At 37.5% G+C, this 21191-nt stretch overlaps 1 protein-coding gene and 1 long non-coding RNA gene across 5 annotated transcripts in view; one reads left to right on the top strand and one right to left on the bottom strand.

The window, feature by feature from the left end:
• The first annotated feature begins 713 nt into the window (after nt 1-713).
• Nucleotides 714-21191, top strand: part of LOC122657552 (nicotinate phosphoribosyltransferase 2-like) — a 62230-nt gene continuing 41752 nt past the window's right edge. For 2 of the 4 annotated variants that reach the window (XR_006332323.1, XM_043852290.1), the window contains exons 1-2: nt 17684-17908; nt 20408-20555. Coding sequence is in view for 3 of the 4 variants with exons in the window: in XM_043852290.1 (XP_043708225.1) it covers nt 17754-17908; nt 20408-20555 (303 nt within the window). In the remaining variant the exon portion in view is untranslated. Of the gene's footprint in view, nt 720-6705; nt 6713-17683; nt 17909-20407; nt 20556-21191 lie in introns of those variants that run through there. The other 2 variants (XM_043852288.1, XM_043852289.1) reach the window with 2 other exon arrangements.
• Nucleotides 845-20761, bottom strand: LOC122657560. Its single transcript, XR_006332324.1, has 3 exons — nt 20749-20761; nt 8325-8328; nt 845-908 (listed from the first exon to the last, which is right to left on the bottom strand). It is a non-coding gene; the product is annotated as an uncharacterized LOC122657560 (long non-coding RNA).

Genomic DNA, 21191 nt, shown 5'->3' with positions numbered 1-21191 from the left:
TGTATTTTTTTCATATATATTTTTTTAAACACTCTTAATGGCAACATTGAAGAACATTTATCGAACTAAATGACACATGTTGTCCTGAAAACGTATGTGACCCTTCATGTACATAGAACTAATCTGGACCATAGTTAAAATGATGAGAATGATAAATAAATAAAAAACCCTTTATTCTGGGTGATATATTTAAAGCGGATAAAATTGGTTGCAGCGCCTCCAATTGTTGGCCCCGACTTGGAATAATCTCTTTCCCCTTGGTTTCACAAATATCCTTTTAGATTTTTGTATTTTCTAAAATACCCTTTTGAATTCCAAATCGATGCCTACAATTGGGGAAGCAAGAACATAGCTGCAACCCAAGCAGTAGCTAATTTTTGCCCATTTAAAGTGGCTAAAAAATAAATGAGATGATGAAGAAACGGCCAAAGATTCTGAAAATTGTCAAAAAAAAAAAATATCTCTCCCCATCTCCATTGGTTGGCTTTCCACCCCTACCAGCTCAATATCACTGTCCCTATACTTATATAGTTATATACATAATACAGTTCCTCTGAAGGCTGGTTTTTCTGTGCAAAATTGCAAGTATGCATACAATTGTGCATACATGAGCCATTGAGCTATTGAAACATGTGCTATTTTTGTTCCTCTTCTTTAAACCAACGTTATAAGTAAGAGAGAAGGCATCGACCAAAAAAAAAAAAAAAATAAGAGAGAAAGTAGCATATATGTTGTTAAAAAACGAATCCTAAAATGATATAGAAAAGAATGAAAATCGCAAAAAATAATTATACAAATGAACACAATAATTTATGTGGTTCGATAAGATTGTCTACAACCACGGTGAGATGAGATCTATTTTACTATCAATGGATATTAGGATTACAGTCGTTCGTCCTCAAACCTCTCTCAAATTACACTGCAGAGAAAGAACCCTCGCTACATATTTATTAGGCCTATAAATGGATCGGATTCAGCTCGGATACGGATCAGATGTGATCGGATCCGGATATTCCCTGGCCGAATATGGATATCTCTAAAAAGATTTGGATGAATTCAAATGTGGATCGAATTCAGATTTTTGACCATCCGTTTACATCTCTGCCTTGTGTAACTTGGACCTTCCTCCCCCTAGCGGATATAATTCACTCTCAATCCATGTCTCTTAGGTCATGATTCTCTTTCCCTCATATTCTAGAACTTGTTGAATCTTTAAAAACCCTCAAGATCATTATTTACTTAATCTTTTATTATTAAGTATTTGGACTATTTTTTTTTGAAGGATTTTTATCAGAATATTCAAATTTTTTCTGGATATCTCTAAACAAATACGGATGTACCTAAACGGATATGGATGCGGATCGAATTCAGATTTTTGGTTATCCATTTACATCCCTAATATTTATAGCGAAACCCTATACAAGAATTTTACCGAAATACTCATATCTCCACGACCCTTCAAAATCAACCCACAAATTAAGCATGTAAATTGATCGAATTCGATCAAATAGTGGCATTATCATATTCGTATCCGATTATATTCTGATAGATTTGGATAATATCCTATTAGTTTTTGGATGGATTTGGATAGTTTCCAAGTAATGAATTTTTTGAATACGAATTCTCCTAAATAGATGTGAACACTGATCGAATACGGATTTTCGACTATCCGTTGGTATCTTTACCGTTTTGTTGATGAAGGTTAGGGTTAAGACTTGAGACTTTAACAACTAACTTTTCTTTTATCTTTTTTATCTTTTATTTTTTTTATGCTTTTTACTTTTGATTTTATCTTGTATTTATTTTAATAGATATGTGATCCATGTATCACAGTGCATAAAACAATATATATAAACCTATAAGAAATCTAGAATAAAATCACATTATCTTAACTTATAAAATTATAAAAAATAAAAAAATCAAATTCAATAAGGTAACTTAATCGAATAGACGGACACAAAGATATAATTCAGACATTTTATTACCATCGGATTGCTAAACGAATCGAATTATAATCGATCGGATAGGGTGATTATCATATTCGTATCCGACTAGTTTTCAGACGAATTTGAATTCTCCTAAATGAATACAAACGCAGATCGAATACAAATTTTCAAATATCCATTGCCATCCTTATCATAAACCAAATGACATAATACAAAACATAGTACCCCCAACAATATGTATCCTTGATTCTGGTTTTTAAGTCTTATGATTTTATTTTTTTTTTGGGTAAAAGTTTTCAAGTCTTATCCACATACATTAACATCACTTAGATGCGCCTTATCTTAAACGCGAGGGTGGATGGGTCCCATCAAGGACATGGACCCTTTTCTCTTTCTTTAGACGTCCTACGTGGCTGGTCTCCTCTCTCCATTTTAGTAACCAATAAGATACAAATTTAGTTCTTACAAAAAAAAAAAAAAAGATACAAATTTAGTGGCAAAGGGCGAGGTGCAAAGCTAAAAAGCATTGGCCTTTTTCCCAAAATTTTGTTACTTTTTTATTACAAATCCTGTCAACCCCTCCAGTAAAGGTGGCAAGCCTAGTTGGTTTCCGATTCAGCCTACTACACAGTAGCTTGTAGTGGGGTTTTAATATAATTTTCCACGTGGCAGTTGATGCCACCCTAGCACGCGTGATCTCGATCTCTGATTGCCTTGCAGTATCCACTGGCCTGGGATCCGCTCGAGGTGGCCAATATCAGATTTATGGCTGTGGCATTAACTTCCTTTTGGGCTTATTTATCTTAATTAATCCCACTTAAACCTTTCCGCACTCACCTTAAAGTTAGGTGAGGCGGCGTAAGAACATTTTTAATTTAGTTGTATTAATAAACTAATTAAACTTAATTATATTAATAAATTAATTTTTGTTTATTAATTGTTAAGATATAAACTATAAAGAAACCAAACTCAAATGGATAAGGCCTTATGACATGAAAGTGGAGTTCTTATGACATGGCATTGGTGGCCATCAAGGATTTAAGTTGCTTCGCTTTTGTTTACATGGGACCGTCAATGATATTAAATCGTATGGACCCACACTTTATTTAACGTATATTTATCATATCATCTTCTCAATTTGACCACTTTGTGGGTCTCAAATACCCGGCCATTTTTTGAAGATCACAACTCTAAATCGTGTGTTTACAGAGAATGAACTATACAATTATACTTTGAAAACATTTAAAATATATTTAGTAGATCTTTTGAAATTAAAGTTGTGGTTGGAGAATCTATCAATTCAGGTATGAGATATGATTACTGGCTTGGCACCTCATTCGAGAGAAGATACCTCTATGAGGGAAAGTATACCGCGGTTACCAGTCTTGCTATTCGTGTTTATTCTGCCTTCAAAACATGGAAATCGAAGTTTTTGGCATCAATCGGAAGTTTTCCCTTGTAGTTCTTGCTTCTTCCTCCTTGTCGAAGATAATGATGAGAATGGTGTTTTATTTGGGGTTTTAACATTAAGGGTATTATGGAAAGTTCATCCTATGGTAAAAGTATTTTCATCATTAAAAAATAGTTAACCATCACTTAACTGTACATACCTTACGGAGTGGACTAAATAGTAATCAAGTCATACTATAAAGGGTGTCTGGTAGTTTTTGGGATGTCTGTGCCATTTGACTAACCTACAAGGGGTATCCATGAAATTTACCCAAAAAAAAACCTCATAGTAACTAATTTCACACAACTCAATAAAGATATACATGCATGATTGTAGGGTTTAGTATATTCATTTTATTAAATTCCGCTCAAGTTTAAATATATGATTTTCAATCTAAAACCGAAATTGAATCGAATCAAATAAAATTTTATTTTTTCAAAACCAAAATTGAACTGAATTTGTTTCGCTTCGATATGGTTGGTTCGGTTTTAAACAACCGGTTTCAGTTTCAGCTTTCGAATCCTATTCTATCATTCCTGACAGCCTTAGTGAAGTGACCTGTCTTTGATTCCAAATGGAAGAATAGGCAAGGGAGACCCGCAGCACGAAGCTGTCTGCTTGGCATTCCTCAATGAAAGACCTCTCTACCCTTAATCGCCTATGGCCACATACGTACCCATCAACCCAACCCAACCCAACAGAACAGTATGGTTCTTTTCTATAAATACAAGCAACCAGCCTCGAATGCATGTGATTTGGCTTCACTCCTTCCCTTCATTCATTTATTAGAGAAATGGAGTTCATATGCAACAAAAATTGAAAGAACATGCCTGGTGCCCGTTTCTTTCATAGGTGGTTGTGGTCAAATTCAAACCACAAGTTGCTTGATAAGGCATAAAATTGAGTGGGCCTAATCTGATATTCTGTTTTTTGCTAAGCAATTAATCCATTTTGGAACTTAAAATTAGATTCCCTTTTAAGATTTGGGTAGGGCAGGACAGATCTTCTTTAGGTATGGATATTTTGAATGCTTGGTTTATGCAGTAGAAGTGTGGAATACTTAAAATAGAGCAGTTAACATCTAGCTAGCTAGATCCAATCCCATTTTCATAAGCTAGGCTGATAATGGCCATCTTTGTTTACTTTCGGATTCATGTGGTGTAAAACTAAAAGGGAACACATTCTCCGTTTGAAAATCTCCGTTTGGGAGTGCTCTTACGTCAGCTCAAAGGCAGTGGGATCGAGCACGTGCGAAAGCATCAACAAGGGTGGTATTTTCATCTTTCATGGGGGATGTGGCACTCATTTAGCCCAATGTTGTGTTGCGACGGTTGCATAGGGGCCACACCCCGAAGATAGTCTTTTTCCCCAAACTAAAATTTCCTCAATCCAAATATGACTATTTACAAATCTTAGTCAATGTATCTTCATCGAAACACGACGTATGCTAACCAATGGGTTGTGCTGGAATCAAACCACCATATTTTTTTTTTTAATGAAAAGGCAAAAATAGATTAAGCAAATGAAAACATGTCTACATTGTCTTCAATAGACTTAGATATCCTACTAATTAACCCTAGTCACATTAGAGCTATCCTAGTAGTAATGGAAACAATATTCTTCAATTTAAAACTAATGCATATATCCAGTTTAGACATTTAGTGAAAATCCATGAACATTAACATTCAATCACTTTTAATGTTTTGGATAAACAAGGAACAACCACATTAGATTGAAAGCAACAAAGGCACTGCAGATAAAAAAGAAACGTTCATATTAGAAATTTTTTTTTTTTTTTTTTTTTGGGTAAACCATTCACATTAGATTGAAAGCAATTAACAATGCACTATAGATATATCTTTGACCAAACCAAAGAAGATGATAAATTTACATGTTTTGAGGTTTATGCTTATGTGGAAAACTTCAAAGGCTGACAATAAAACCTAAATTTTACTATCTTTTTCGTCATAAGGTAATCGATAAACTCACCACAGGATCAGATAACAAAGACTTCAATCTTATCTAAGTATCTTTTACCAAATGAGTGGGCTGGATGAGATTGGACCGGGCTGGGCCTGGCCAGGCCTAACCTATGTTAAGGAGACCTAGGGTTGGGCTGGAGTTTTTGAAAATCCAACTTAGCCCAGCCCAGTTATACCTTTGCCGGAAATTATTATTCGTAAAAGAAGGCAGTTTCCTTTCACCCACGACAAATGGAGAATCCCTTGTCTGTGAATTTGGGTATCAGGATGGGGAGGGTATTATTGACTCCGTAAAGTAGGAAACAGAGTAATAATCCTAGATGGATGGGTGAATCCTGTTCCACTGGTGGAGGAAACATGAGTGACTTATATCCAAAAAAAAATTTCTAAGCTGCCAGGACAGGTATACTAGCATCTTTATATCTATCACTCTACTCTTCACATGAAATGTCCTCGTTGTCCGCCAATCTAGAAATACAATTTTACCACACTCATGTAGAACTAGGGATGTAAACGGATCGGATTCGGCTCAGATAGTGCTATATCCGAATCCGCATCCGATCGGCTTTCGGATGGATTAGGATAGTGCTAAATGGATACAGATAAGATATTTTATCTGTTTACATGTAAATATAGCTTCTCAAATAGCTATAGCCTATTCATATCCTTATCCGTTTTGCTTTCGGGTAGATTCGGATAGTGCTAAATAGATAGACACAGATATGGAAATAGATTTCAGCTATTCATTTACACCCATATGTAGAACCCTCTCCCGACTTTTATTTAGCTTCAAAGGTCAAAATCGAAGCTCCCATAGTTCATTCATTAGCACATAAGTAAAAGCATGGAAATAACCATTCCATTAGTAAGAGAAGAAAGAGTAACTATTCCATTGCATATGTTTTTTTATTCGTCCCTTGGGGGCTGGTTTGGGTTTTTCCACGACTATGCCTCAAAAAATCTTTATTTTAAAAATATCCGAAAAACTAACCATTTAAATTGGAGTGAAAATTGCGGGAGAGGGCCATTCACAGAATTGAAGCACTTGTGTTCTAAAAGCCGAAAGGGGCGACGAGAGTTCTACAATATTGTGACCAATAATGGAGAGCAAAGCAAGCGTGGTGACCCGTCTTCTTGCTGTGAAGCAGAAGACCGGTAAGAGCTATAGTCAGATTGCGGAGGAGACAGGACTGACCAATGTCTACGTAGGTCAGCTATTGCGGAGGCAGGCACAACTCAAACCTGCTACAACTCAAAAACTTAGGGTTGCACTGCCGGAACTCACCGACGACCTCATCCAGGAAATGATGACTCATCGAACCTGCTATTTACAGGTGGGTTATCTCTACTAAACTTTGATTCTCTATTCATGAAGTGGGTTTGATGTTTGTACTGATTTTGGCTTTACTGGTATAATTGATGCTTTCTGAACCTTGTTCATTCAAATTCAGACCATCTCTTTTTTAATTTTTTTTTTCTGCGAATCCCTCTAGGAGAATTTCATTAAACCTCGTTAGTAAAAAACTGATTCAGATTGCAAGACAGACCACCCCTTTGATTGGGAAGAATTGAGATTTTAACATTCTTGAGTATTCAATGAATAAGTCATGGACATAGGTTCAAATTCATTCTTGTTTATTGGGCCCAAGTTTTAACTGTGAAGCAGGCATTTTTTATAAAAAAATATGCTATTCTGCAGATGTGTTTGTGCATATTTGGTATAAATGAAGTTAAAATTTTATAAGAAGGGAACAACTTGTTGTCACCAAAGTGGTGAATTAAGAAGTTGTAACCTTCTTTAATTGCCCTTTGTTTTAATTAAAAATTTTATTTAATGCAGAGGTAAAAAAGATTTTTTGAAAAATTGAAAATTATTTGATACAATATTTAATGCAGTTTTAAACAATATGCATTTTGGATTTGATTTAATATATACCCAAGAAAAATAACAAGTAAATTATAGTGCACATTATCTCTATCGGTTTTATGCACCCTGCTCTACCACACCTCTGTCCTCAGTCTATATATATAGGCATGGGCTACTAACATCTTAATGATATTTTGTCTCTCGTGAAGAGACACATGCTTCAAATTTTACAAACTGTAATTCCAATCACTTTCTACATTTAAAAGAGGAAACAACTCATGTCAATCACACCATTAATTCAAAATATCTCTGATGAATTTACATAGGATTAAAGTCTTTTTACCTTGCAACCTTTCCCAGGTTCATTCTTTATTGACTATCAATCTCTCTCTGATCCATGAGATTAGTGAGTGACATTGATAAGCGAAGGAAGATTTTCTGTAGTATGAATGATTTTCTTGTTGGCACTTTAGTTAAAACTTTTCCCAGTTTATTTCAGCACTGTAATCCCATGGATTTCTTTTGTGATGCTTGTGTTTTAGCCAATCAAACTCGTTCAACTTATTCCAACTTAAATAATAGAAGTTCTTCTCCTTTTATGTTAATTCACTCTGATGTGTGGGACCTTGCCCGTTGTTCTTCCATTACTGGTTATTGATGGTTTGTGACTTTTATTAATTGTCATACACGGGTTACATGGATTTATTTGATGCACCAACAGAGTGAAGTGTTTCGCTGTTTTCAACTTTTTTACAACATGGTTCGTACACAGTTTAACTCCATCAAAATTCTCCGTAGTGATAATGATAAGGAATCTATGGAGAGATCCTTCCAGTCTTATCTTGCTACTCAGGGGATTATTCATCAGACCAGTTGCGTTGATACACTGGCTCAAAATGGTGTGGCTGAACGCAAGGATAGACATCTGTTGGAGTGGCCCGTGGTCTTCTGTTTGAAATGCATGTTCCTTCTCAGTATTGCAGTAAAGCTGTCCTAACTGCTGCTTACCTCATCAACCGGATGTTAACACGTGTCCTTGACTTCAAGGCTCCTATTGCAGTTCTCCATGGTTCTTCCACCTTTCTTATACCACCTAAAATCTTCGGCTGTGTTTGTATTATCCGGAATTACCATCTCCATGGCAAGTTTGATCACCGGCTTAAGTGTGTGTTCATTGGATACTCTGCTACCCAGAAAGGCTACAAGTGTTATCATCCTCCTTCTTGTCGGGTCTTTGTATCTATGGATGTTGTGTTTCATGGGGAGGATTCTTCTCTGTTTGATGAAGATGTTGTGCCTCTGGCTGTTCCTATTCTTGACTCTGACTTTGCTTCTCAAGTTCCTTTAGTTCAGGGGAAGACGCATGTTCATGTTCAGTCGCCCATAAAAGTATATGTTCGTCGGAATCTTGAGCAGCAAATAGACACCACCTCAGTGGCATCTACACCACCCAACCAATTACCATCTCCTAATCCAAGTTCTAACCCTCTGTCAGGTAATACTCATTATGATTCTCCTATTATTTCTAACCCATCTCTTGACTTGCGCATTGCTATTTGAAAGGGAACGAGATCTTGTACTCAACACCCTATTGCTCAGGTGGTTTTGTACAACTCTCTTCTCCTTCATATCATATCTTTGTGTCTTCCTTGTCATCTGTTTCCATTCCCCTGAATTAGTAGGAAGCTATCATAGAACCATGGTAGAAGGCGGCCATGGATGAAGAAATGCAAGCCCTAAAGAAGAATGGTACATGGGATTTGGTCTTTCTTCGACCATAGATAAGGATAGTGAGTTGTAAATGGTTCTTCACTGTGAAGCAGAATATGGATGGAGTTATAGACCGGTACAAGGCCAGGCTGGTTGCTAGAGGATTACTCAGATCTATGGTCTAGATTACCAAGAGACGTTCGCCCCAGTTGCAAAAATGAATACCATCTGTGTGATTTTTTTGTGTGCTGTGAATCTAGAATGGGACTTGCAACAACTTGACGTCAAGAATGCATTTCTTCATGGTGAACTAGAAGAAGTGTATATGGAGATTCCTCCTAGTTAATCATGTCAGAAAACGAAGGGAAAAATTTTCAAGCTCAAGTAAGCTCTGTGTGGGTTGAAGCAATGTCCTCGTGCCTGGTTTGGGAGATTTCACCAAGCTATGTTGTCTGTCGGTTACACTCAAAGCAATGTTGATCACACCTTGTTCATTAAGCGGACTAATTCCAAGATGACTATCCTCATTGTGTACGTTGATGCCATTGTTGTCACTGGGAGGGACATAGAAGAAGTTTTTCACCAAAATACTTAACTTTGTCAAGAGTTTGAGATCAAGGACCTAGGTAAGTTGCGTTACTTTCTTGGTATTGAGGTTTCCTGCTCCACCAAGGGTATCTTTCTATCTCAACGGAAATATACTATTGACCTTCTATCTGAGATGTTGGCCTATTGGAATGTTGGCCTCTTGAAGCAAATGTTCATCTTTCTAGTAAGACTGGTGATCCAATGGATAAGGGACAGTATCAGCGATTGGTTGGGAAGCTGATTTACCTATCCCATACTTGTCCAGGAATGGGAATCCTTTTTTCTTCCCATGGTCATTAACGAGTTGAAGCCTTTACCGATGCTAATTGGGCCAGCTCTCTAGATGATCGGCAATCTACCACAAGTTATGGTACTTTTGTGGGAGGCAACTTGGTTACTTGGAAGTTTAAAAAGTAGACAGTTGTTGCTTGGTCCAGTGTTGAAGCTGAATTCCGTGCCATGTCTCATGGCATCTGTGAGCTGATATGGCTTCAAGGACTCTTGAAAGATTTGGACCTTCCAGTCTCCTTACCTGTGATGCTATATTGTGACAGTAAGTCTGCCATCAATATTGCTCACGATACTGTTCAGCACGATCGTATCAAGCATGTGGAGATAGATCGTTGAACTTTTCCTTCATAAGGATGTCTCCATTGATTGGATGTTAGGTTGTACGATACTTAGTCACATGGTTCAAGATCTCGGCAAGATCTAGCTAAAATCTCGGTTTCGTAGAAACTCGAGACGAGATGCCTTGCGATACGTAAATAATACAAGAAAGATACCGAGATCTCGAGCTATTTCTCAGTTTTGACCTTATTAAAGCTTATAAAATACCATAACTCGACGAGATCTCGCCTCTCTCTTCTCTGTGAAGGGGAAACTCCATCTTTGGGTGATTTTTTTCATTTCTTTTGGCAAATCACACCTCCAACACCTAATCAAAGCTTGATTCATTGAAGATTGAAGCTGCTAATCTCCTCCAAGTTGCATCTCAAGAACCTAAGGTAACTGTTCATCTCAAAAACTATATTTTTCATAGAAACATGAACTAACCTTGTTTGTGTGGAATAGCCTAGGGTAGACCTCACGCACGCCGTAACTACCAACTTAGGGTCCGTAATCAAAGTACCATTTTGGGTTTGAATTTGTAAAAACTAATGGTTCCACTGTGTTTAGAAGGCCTAAAATAGGGGGACTGTCAAGTTTCAGCCCCTATCTTGGCCAAATAACCACCGAAACCAAGCATCGAGTTCAAAAAAATAAAATACATCATCTCGGCAAGATCTCGCTGAGATCTCGGTTTCGTGGGCTGGCGAAACCAGTACCGCGACCGAGATCTAAAACCTTGCTTAGTCATAGCTCTATCCCCACAGCCCACCTTATTTTTTTCTTCTTCCAATTTCTTCTCCTTTTTGGGTTTCGGGGGAGATGAACTATCGTCTCTACCAAGTCAAATCATGGTTTCTAACTACTGGTTGTGCAGTTAGGTGGTTTATGGATAAAGGGTGAAGTTGGGGGTTAACAAACCTTAGCCCCCAATAAATCAAATCAGGGTTTCTATATGTAAGCTGTGCAATGAAGTGGTTTATGGGATAAGAGTGGTCTAGATTTTTTAAATCATAGTTTTCGGCCAGCTTTTTTGCTAACCTTTGGTCTTGGCATACTCACCCATTTGACATTACCTTTAAAGAAAGCTGGGAGTTCAGTATTCTGTAGTTACTCCTAGGTTTGTACTTCCTCCATTCTGTTATATGTAATCTGTATTTTTTTTTTTCAAGTGTATCTGGTATTGATGAGCTTTTTGCATAGCAGGTCCAGATCCTTTGTGATGGGAATGGTAACCGAAACCTGGACACCTCCATTACCCTTGACAGGCCATGCCAGGTTATCAACTGAACTGGCTGTAGCATCCTTAAATGTATCCTCCTATATTTTTTCTGGGAGTGCAAACCAAAAATGACCTCTTATATTTGGAACCAGACAGATTTCCATCCCCTGCTGCTTAATTGCTATTTTTTTCTTGATTTATTAATAAATTAATAAATTGCTGTATTTCAATTTTTTATATCATCTCCTGTTGAATAAGGATAAGTCATTTTGAGGTAATGTACATCTTTGTTATCTACATACGTGGGTTAGTGCAAAATGTGTGCAATCAAAATGTTTTTGTTTTGTCTAATTTTCCATTAAATGAAAATAAGCTTTGATTTCACAGGGTAGACTAATTTTTCTTAAATAATCAGATATCTATGCTATATTCTTTTTGCACTGATTTGGTGTTATGGAGTCAAGGACCAAGTTGATCCAATCTGGATTAGGATTAGTCTTGAATGTTCCAAAGAGCCCCTGGGATAAAGATTAGCTGGTTTGTCTAGTCCTTTCACTGGATCAGGGAAACCCTTCCAGATCCAGTTCAGATCCTCTAGTTCCAATCTCTTAAACCTTGTTAGGTGTTTCAACAGATTGTTTTTTATAGTCCTTTCTTCTCTATTGTTACCTCTCCATTTCCACTGTATGAGTGACTTGTTGTGTCCCACTTGGAAACTTGAAGACAAAAATAGCTGCATGCCTCCCCCCACCCCAAAAAAAAGTGTATGACAGTATTGAAAAATGTATTCTCTTAAAATTTTTCCTTTTTCCGAGTTATTTTATGGATGGATTTTTCTCGTTCCATCATATGAGAGTCAAGTGGATCCAAATGTAACTTTTATCTAATATCCTAGTATGATTCTTGGCTTTGAACAATGATTCATTTGACTTGCACAATCTACTTTCTTGTTATTCTCATTGTAAGTTGCCTCAAGTTTACAAACTATCTCTAGCTCTACACTATATCCTTCCAATATTTTTTAGGGAAATACCTGCAGTTTCAAAATCTTTTTGAATGAGAAACAAATGATCCCCATCTCAAATTACTCTTTTATCATCTAATTCTGCATTCTATGCATTGTTGGTATTTGTAGTTTGGGTAGCCTGCAAACTTTTGACCTGCAGGTTCACAAGGAACTTGCATGACTGTACGAGACAGGTAAAGCACAAGCAATAATTTTCCTAATTTGCAGCTTCCAGGATTCCTATTTCCCTTAACTTGAATTAATGAATCTCCATGGGGATATTCTTCTTGATATCCAACTTGAGAACTAAGGTTAAAGAGGTTTTGGGCTCCATCATATTATCATACATTCGTTTAAGAAGAGAGTATATCTCTTGCTTACAGGTAAAGCGCTCATCAGTGGAGTATGGGAGTCACTTGACCTCCCATCTCATGATTCTCAATCTGTCCAGCCCTTGCCAATTACCTCATTTACATCCATCTCTAGTAGTTTGACCAAAACATAATTGTACTAAACCCTTTAATTTGATGGGAGAATAGTCTCACATTGGTCACTCCTAACATCTTCTATCCCCTAGTATACCTGTGAGTGCCTGCATGTAACAGTTCGAGGTTTTGAGTTGGATATTTACACTTTTCTCTTATTTCATATCCCCAATTAAAGGATTTCAAGCTGTGAAGCAACTGAGGAGCAACTCTTTTGACAATTGGCCATAGTGAGAATTTACAACTCTTTATGATACTTATTCTCATTATGGAGTTTGAAATATAGTGGACGAGCTTTGGGCGCAATGGTTAAGTTGTACTATTGCAACCTATTGGTTGTGGGTTCAAATCTTGGAACCATGCGAAGCAGGGAGGTCAGGCTGTGTGCATTTGCCCCTCCAGACACTGTAGAAGGTAGAAAGCCATGGCCCACCATGTTACTGCGTGGGCATGAGTTGAGGGCGAGGGAGAGGCCAAGCCTGGACGTTACTACTTCTCAACTTTTTTTTGGTTTGTTCGATTTGGACTTTTTGTTGCTCTAATTGGAATCGTTATCCTCTCTCATTACTGTACGGTGTAGTAATGCATCGTGTGGCGGCTACAGAGGCCATGTGCACCATGTGAGGCCCATTGTGCCGTTCGATTTGGACTTTGTGTTGCTCTAATTGGAATCGTTATCCTCTCCCATTACTGTATAGTGCAGTAATGCATCGTGTGGCGGCTACAGAGGCCATGTGCACTATGTGGGGCTCATTGTGCCATATGGTCTCTGCAGCGTCGTGCGATGCAGTATTGCACCGTGCAGTAACATGAGAGGATTGAAAATTTGGAATTTGTGCTGCTCTAATTATAAGTTTGCTGCAGATCATTACAACATACCTATCGAAATGCGCTGTAAAGTGTTCTGGGTCCGTACTTCACAAGATAAAACCCACAGGCAACAATATTAAGTCCTTTTCAAAAAAAAAGCAATATTAAGTCCTTTTCCTATGTCAAAGGAATTGACCAATTCCCTGCTATTAAATGTCCTATTATTACAGGCAAAGAAAATGCAGCAACTGTGTGTGATGTGGTGGTCTTTGAGGATTACATGAATTCCAAGACCAAGAAAATTAATTAAAAAGAAAAAGGAGGCACATTTTTTTTTTGGTAAGTAAAAGGAGGCACATTTCATGAACTCCAAATAATGACTTTTGTTGGAGTTTTGAGGAAATTTAGTTATTGATTCAAAGGGCTTCTTTTTTGTTTTTCTTTTATGAGAGAAGAGAGTTGTCACTTAGCCCATTCCATTTCTGCTTATCCATTTAGCTCTGATGGATACTTTCTTATAATGAAATTTTGATTTACCTAAAGAAAAAGGAAGAGCAGATTACATGGAAACACAGGAAAATATCAATAAGTGAAATATTCTTGTTATGTATTTGAAATTTTCAATAAACTTTCCACAGCTTTAAGGGATAATGTTACTTGGTGGGTTGCTTTAGAATAAATTCAGTGCACATTTAAGTTTCAAGCCAAAAGAAAGTTGCAATGTGACAAATTACAACTTAAAAATATTGTTGGATACACAATTCAATCAATGTTTGATATAGTTGATCAATGGGACATGGAATCTTTTTAAGTGAACTTCATTCAACTGTAGTCAAGGATTTTAAATTTGGAATTGAGAGTGATTGATTCCGATCTGAATTGAATTGAAATCGACTGGAATCAGTACTCAAAACCTAAAATTGACTTCTCAGATCTGAAAAACCAGCGATCAAGTCCCAAAGTCCTAGAATTGATCGCTCCAGAACATCTAGAATTGGAATCGGTCACATCCAATTCCAATTTTTAGAACAATGACTGTAACTAAGAATTAATTTAACATGCAACAATAGACCTCTAGCTCTCTGGATGAGGGGGAGTAGAAGTGCCACTCGTAAACGACGTACAAAGAATCCTAATTGTACAAGGTTTATACTCAACCAGAGATACTGATTAGTCACTCATAGGGTTATTGGTCCTTGTGCAGAGTAAAGCGAATCCAAAGTCTCTACCCACATGGGGTGTTACCATACATGAATTTCACTGTTTATGGGGTGTAAGACACATCTGGCACATATGGGCGGAGAGATCTATGTGGGGTGACACCCCATGTGGGGAGTTGGTCCCAACTCGATTACTACTGTGGATTGTGAAGTGAGGATAAAGTTGGTTTAAACAAAGCTGATGATTTAAATGTATCTACCGTCCGTACACAGTTATTACACCAACCCTTTTCCTGAATTTTTTTTTTCAAAGAAGAAATCCACAACGACCCTAATTTTATTAGATAGGCCAGGTAAACCCTGGATCCGTGTAAGACCAGGTAACTCATATGAACCAAGAAGGATGGAGGCCCACTTTAGCATAGTTTTTAGGTTTTAGTATCAGATCAATCATATTGGCTGATCCATATCGATATTGGCGGTGACCGATACCAATACAATATTGATACGAATCATGTATCAAGCAAAAAGAGGATGTATTTTTTTCAGCCGATTCTGTTATGTTTTTTTTCTTAGGGGGATAATAGGGGCTTCAACTCTAGACCTCTTGGTGAGAATGGGGATGAAACACACCACAGTTCACCAATTGAGATAGACAACTGTTTTTGAATAATTCTGTTATGGTAAAAGCCAAATTGTATCCAAAATCAAATTAAGTATTTGGGGTTTGGGCTTGTAGGGTTTCACACTTTTACTTTTTGCCTTTATTGATCCCAGATGGATCCCTCCTCTTTCTCATCGTTTCTCCCTCTCTCCCTTAAAATATGGGTAATCATGGACCACCAGAAATGATTCTTGAATATTTTATTCCAAGCTTCCATCACAACTTTATCTTATAAAATATTAGCAATTGTTTGAAATTCAAGTACTCCACCAGACCAGGTTTTGTGTATTAAGAAAAAAAAATATATAAATCCAAAATACGGTCTAATAGAAACATAAGCAGAGGATAGATACGAATCTTGGATAACATTGATTGATGGGCAGGGATTATTTTGACAAGCTGTGAGATAGACTAGACAAACTACAACTAAATATTATGATTTTGATTTTTGTTATGCTTTAAACCATTGTAATTCTTGTTATGCTTTTATGGATTATGGAATCGAATTCGAATTTGAATTTTATTTTGTCTGCTTTTTTGACCAAATTCTTAGATTAACAAAACGAATTATTCCGAATAATTCCCGAATCCGAATTTGCTAACTAGGGGCACAAGTAGGCCTCTTGATGGGTGGGGTCTCGAACTCGAGATTGAGACCCTTGGCCTTGAAAACTATTGCACGGTACAAGCCTCGAAAAAGATATCCTCTCTAACACACCAACCCCTCCAATGCACATCCAACGACAAGAGGAACTCAAAATGCATGCCCAAATGCTCCCATCCGTTGGATGCGCTCTGAGAGGATTCAGGTTCCCATCCGCAAAAGGGAAAACAGTTGAACTCGGTGCCTCTGCTTGATCATAGTCCTTTACTCCTTCTCAATCATGGTTCGTAGTCTCGGATTGAATCGGTTGATATCGGTCGGATCGGATCGGTATCGATCATGAACGATCCTGAGATATGGCTGATCCTATCTAGGTTTTATGAAACGGTGGTTGGATCAGCCGATCCGATCCGATACATATAACTAAAATGGTTAAACATGTTTCCTTGTTCTTCATCGCGAATCTTTGAAGCAAATATTCCTAGATTTGGGAGCTTCAAATCCACGGAAAATTAGGGGGATCTTTCCATTTTTTTACTGGGGAATCGATAATCGATTAAAGTAGAATTTAATTCCATAAAATCATACCCTAAATAGGGATAAGGTGGCGATAATGGTGGTAGTGGGTGAGGTTGAGGAAGCAAATCAAGATAAGTTAAACAAAGAAATAAGGATTAGGGCATAAATTGGCGATAATAGTGGTAGTGGATAAGGTTAATCCCCCACAAACCTTGTGATTACTGTTTTTTTAGATTTTTAATTTTTTTTTTCTAACCGATACTAACCGATTCCAAGACATATCCAGTAAAACCAAGATATTTTCTACTTTAGACCGATCCAAAACGATTTTGACCGATCTGGATCGGTATCGGATCAGTTTCGGCGTAGATCGATCCCGATTCCAATCCCAGGATTAAGAACCTTGTTCCCAATGCAGCTACCCCTCAATTTGGATCCTCTACTGTCGAGCTTCCCGGTAGGACTATGCTGCCCAGACACGTGTTGCATGTAATGTCCGCCTTACCCTTACCCAAATGCCTTGCCTAAGTGGGGTTAAGGTGGTCATTACACGCAGTATCGTGTCTGGGCAGCACAGTCCTGTCGGGCAGCTCGACAATAGAGGATCTGGATCCGCTACTCCTTGGTTACTATATTCCTACTTTTAAGTTTTAACTCCACCTACCTAAACTCTTCTCAACAGCCCCATGCGATAGGCTGACGTGTGGAACAATGGGACCCACTGAATTAGGACACCAAAAAGTACAGCGTAAATTTTTTATTTTTAAAGTAAATCCTTTGACCTCAATGGAATCTGGAATTCTGAGGTCCTGGACCAGTGTGTGTTCCTTTTTTTAGTACTGAGTGGAATAACAAACAAATCTAAAATGTCGATAAAAACTGCCCTGCTTTTTGGATGTTAACGGCCCTTACAAATCTCTCCCAACTCCCCTTCAATCAAATCAAACTGTATATAGTCATCAAAGCCTTCTGTCCTCCTCTCTCGTTTTGACATTTCTCTTCGTCGGTTCCCTTCTGCTAATTCGTTTTAAGGAAACAGAACCCAAGAAGGCTGAGAAGACGAACGCGAGCGAGCGAGTTCTTGAGAGAGAGGGGAGGTGGCAGGGTCGGGGGTTCTTGAAGAAGAAGAAGATGGAGGCGAAAGCGAATGGATTGAAGAAAGAGCAATTGCATCCAAGTCTCCATGGACCGACAAATCCAATGGTTACGCCTCTTCTTACAGATCTCTACCAGTTCACCATGGTTTATGCTTACTGGAGAGCCGCCAAGAATCATGAACGAGCTGTGTATGTAGTTCCACAATTGAATTCTTTCTTCTTCTTAGTAGTAGTAGCTGTTCTTGATTATTTTCTCTTTGTTGACGATACCTGAACGTACTAATACATTGCTTTAAGGAGAAAAGGGATGGACTTTCTTTCATATGTTTGTTTCTTTTTCTTCCCCAGCTAACATGTCTAATCTGTGAATCTTTTATAAAATGTAATGATTTTAAAAATAGTTATCTGTTGGCTTGGTATTCCAAGTATTACTTTGAGCTTTGCCTGGTTGAAACGTCTGTTTCGCTTGAGGAAAAATGAGTTTTCAGACTACATTAGTTATTGGGAAATTATCTAGTGGAGATCATGTATGTTCCATTAAATAACTGGCATTCAGTTAAGTTAACAGAAGAGGGAAATCAGAAGTGCACTCCCCTTCAAAAAGAGAAGCATCTTTATCTGTGATTTCAGTTTAATGTCTCTCCCCCCTTCCCATCCTTCATTCTGCCTCCGTGTCTTATCTGTTCACTTACTTCAGCCGTTCTAGAACATATAAACCAAATGCATGTTTTGATTGTTTCAAGCTTCCAATAGCTTGCTTCTTCAGTTCTGCTGTCTTCTATTTCTATGTTGATTTTTGATGACTTGACATTGTTTAATATTGATTTTTGATGATTTGATGTGGCTTAATGTTGATTTTTGATGATATAAGGTACATGTTGTAGCATACTAAATAATGTTAGAAAAGAGGGCAAATAAAAAATAACACTTGGACGCCACCCCTCCACCGCCTTGGGTTGCCTTGCCGCCTTGACAACTATGCTATGGAAAAACATACTCTTTTCTAGCTTTGCTTGTAGATGGTTGGATTATCACTGTCTGATTCTTGAACTCTCCAGCTTAAGAAGGGAATAACATGCTAATAATATAGTTCAAGGTTCTAGAAAGGACTACAACCAAGATCTTTATAGAAGTCAATAGAATTAGAATAGGATTATGGGCATAATTGACTGAAAAAAAAAAAGAGAGAAATTCAATATCTAAAGATCCAACAGAAATTATGGTCGAGTGTAGAGTTTAACTAGACCTATCAATTGATCTAGAACTCTTGAAAATCAGATCAGATTTAGTAGGTGAATTCCGAGCTGCTTAGTTTTCAAGTTAAAGCAAGAAACTGAGAAAATTAGGCAGAGATCAGTGATCAGATCTCATACTTTGATCTAGAATTACTCTAATGGATCACAGAAAACTCAGATTTGCAAGCAGAAATTCAGTTTCAGATCAAAGGCCTCGATTGGAAAAAGATTAAAAAGGATATGACCTTGGAATCACCACCAAAAGCCTCCGAACCACCACGAATCAATCTGCTGAATCACCACAGAGGCTGAAGCCAAATCTCATTAACTCAAAACGTGTCGGTGGCTGTGACCTCTTGTTTTTTATTTATAGCTTTAAGGAAAAACAGAAGGAAACTATCCCATGCTTGGGCTAAGGAGAAGTTCCATTACAACTACAAATCTTAAAATAGAAAGTATCTAGAAACTCTTAAGAAAATAGAACAAACACCTAATCTTGTATAGGCCTCAAATCATTCATATTTAGAATTATAGAACTGGCCATTACAATATAAAACCCAAAAATACTAAGCCCATGACCCATATAACCCATAACTTAAATTAAGTCTAACTTGAACCAATCTTGAACCGCAGGTTCAGTTTGACCCAGAAAACTTAACCAATCCCAAACCAGAAGGCTCGTCTTCTTCTCTTCCTGGTGGAATTTTGCATCAGTCAGTTTCAGGCTTTCAGCTGGAAGTAATTCAATTAAACTTAGGTACCATGACAAGTCAGTTCTATACTGGTAGGTGCCGATTGGAGTGCCACATGGCATTTTTCGTTACCCCATTGGCTGAAGTTTGAAAGCCATGTCTGTATTTCCAATCTTCAAGTACATTTGTGGTTATCTGCATTTCTAAATTGTACCTATTCTTCTGTGTTTGTTGTCTGAAGTTTTCACCATCATTTTCTTCTGCAGACTTAATTTCAACACAAATATTGACCTACAAATAAACAAAAGCTTTTGCTTGTTTTATTTGGTCATCAATCTCTTCAATGAATTTAGAGGTTGCCTTTTGCAATGGTCTAAATATAATTCTTACCCTTCTTTAAGGGGGAGAGGGGGAATAAAAATTTCCTTTTTTCAATGGGTGGCATCTGAATTTTTTTTCAATACCCAGTGCACGAGGCTCCCACCACTGCGGGGTCTGGGGAGGGTCATAATGTATGAAGCCTTACCTCTGGTTCGTGTAGAGGCTGTTTCTGGACTCGAACCTATGACCACTAGGTCACAATGGAGCAACCTTACCGTTGCATAAAGGCCCGCTCTCTGAATACCTGGATTTTTTTCTTCTTGGCTTCTCAGTTACTGTTGCTGTTTTTCCTGTAATCCAAAGCTAATATCTAGGAGGTTCGTTTTTCTTTCAATTCTTCGGATAGTTCTTTTGTTTTCCTAATCTTGAATGTGTTTCAGGTTTGATTTATTCTTCCGGAAGAACCCCTTTGGAGGTGAATATACCGTCTTTGCTGGCCTAGAAGAATGCATTCGGTTCATTGCCAATTTCAAACTTACAGAGGAGGACATTTCCTTTGTCCGTTCATCATTGCCTTCCAATTGTGAGGTAAAACATTTTAAAGTTTGAGTTTGTAATGTTCTGATTTAAATATATGTTGAAGCCAGAACTGGGACATTCATTAATGAACATATAGGTGGAACAATTAAAGCCTAGTTGAATCTTCTGAACCATTTAGCTTTTATGTCATCGTTAAAATTTCATTAGTATATAGGATTCAACTTATGAAAACAAAGGACACTTTTTTCTTGATAATCAAGATTTTATTTATAGGAGTAAGAATCAGTATACCATACAAGGTGCATACAACTACACAAGAAGATAAATTTTACTTTGGGATTGTATTTGACCAATTCTATCCAATTAAAAATATGAAGATCTAACCACTTGCAAGTCCTACCAGATCACTGGACCAGGAGTATGTAAAAAAGTGATGTGCATCACGGATCTTCAAAGATCTGGCATATGGATCTTTGTGAATACCTTAAAATAATAGAAGAGAAAATTTCCTGTGGGATTGGATTTGAAGAATTCCCACCCAACTAGAAAGACGACTATCTAACCACTTGCAGATCCCCCCCAGAACCCTGGACCATTAGTATAATAAAAAATGATGTGTATCTCCTATTGGAAGTGCTGAACTGATCTTCAAAAATCTGGTATATGGATCTTCGCGGAAATCTT

The sequence above is a fragment of the Telopea speciosissima genome, chromosome 4, assembly GCF_018873765.1.
Source record: "Telopea speciosissima isolate NSW1024214 ecotype Mountain lineage chromosome 4, Tspe_v1, whole genome shotgun sequence".
Lineage (NCBI taxonomy): Eukaryota > Viridiplantae > Streptophyta > Magnoliopsida > Proteales > Proteaceae > Telopea > Telopea speciosissima.
Note: the sequence above shows the minus strand (reverse complement) of the source record. Positions and strands in the feature narration are given on the sequence as shown.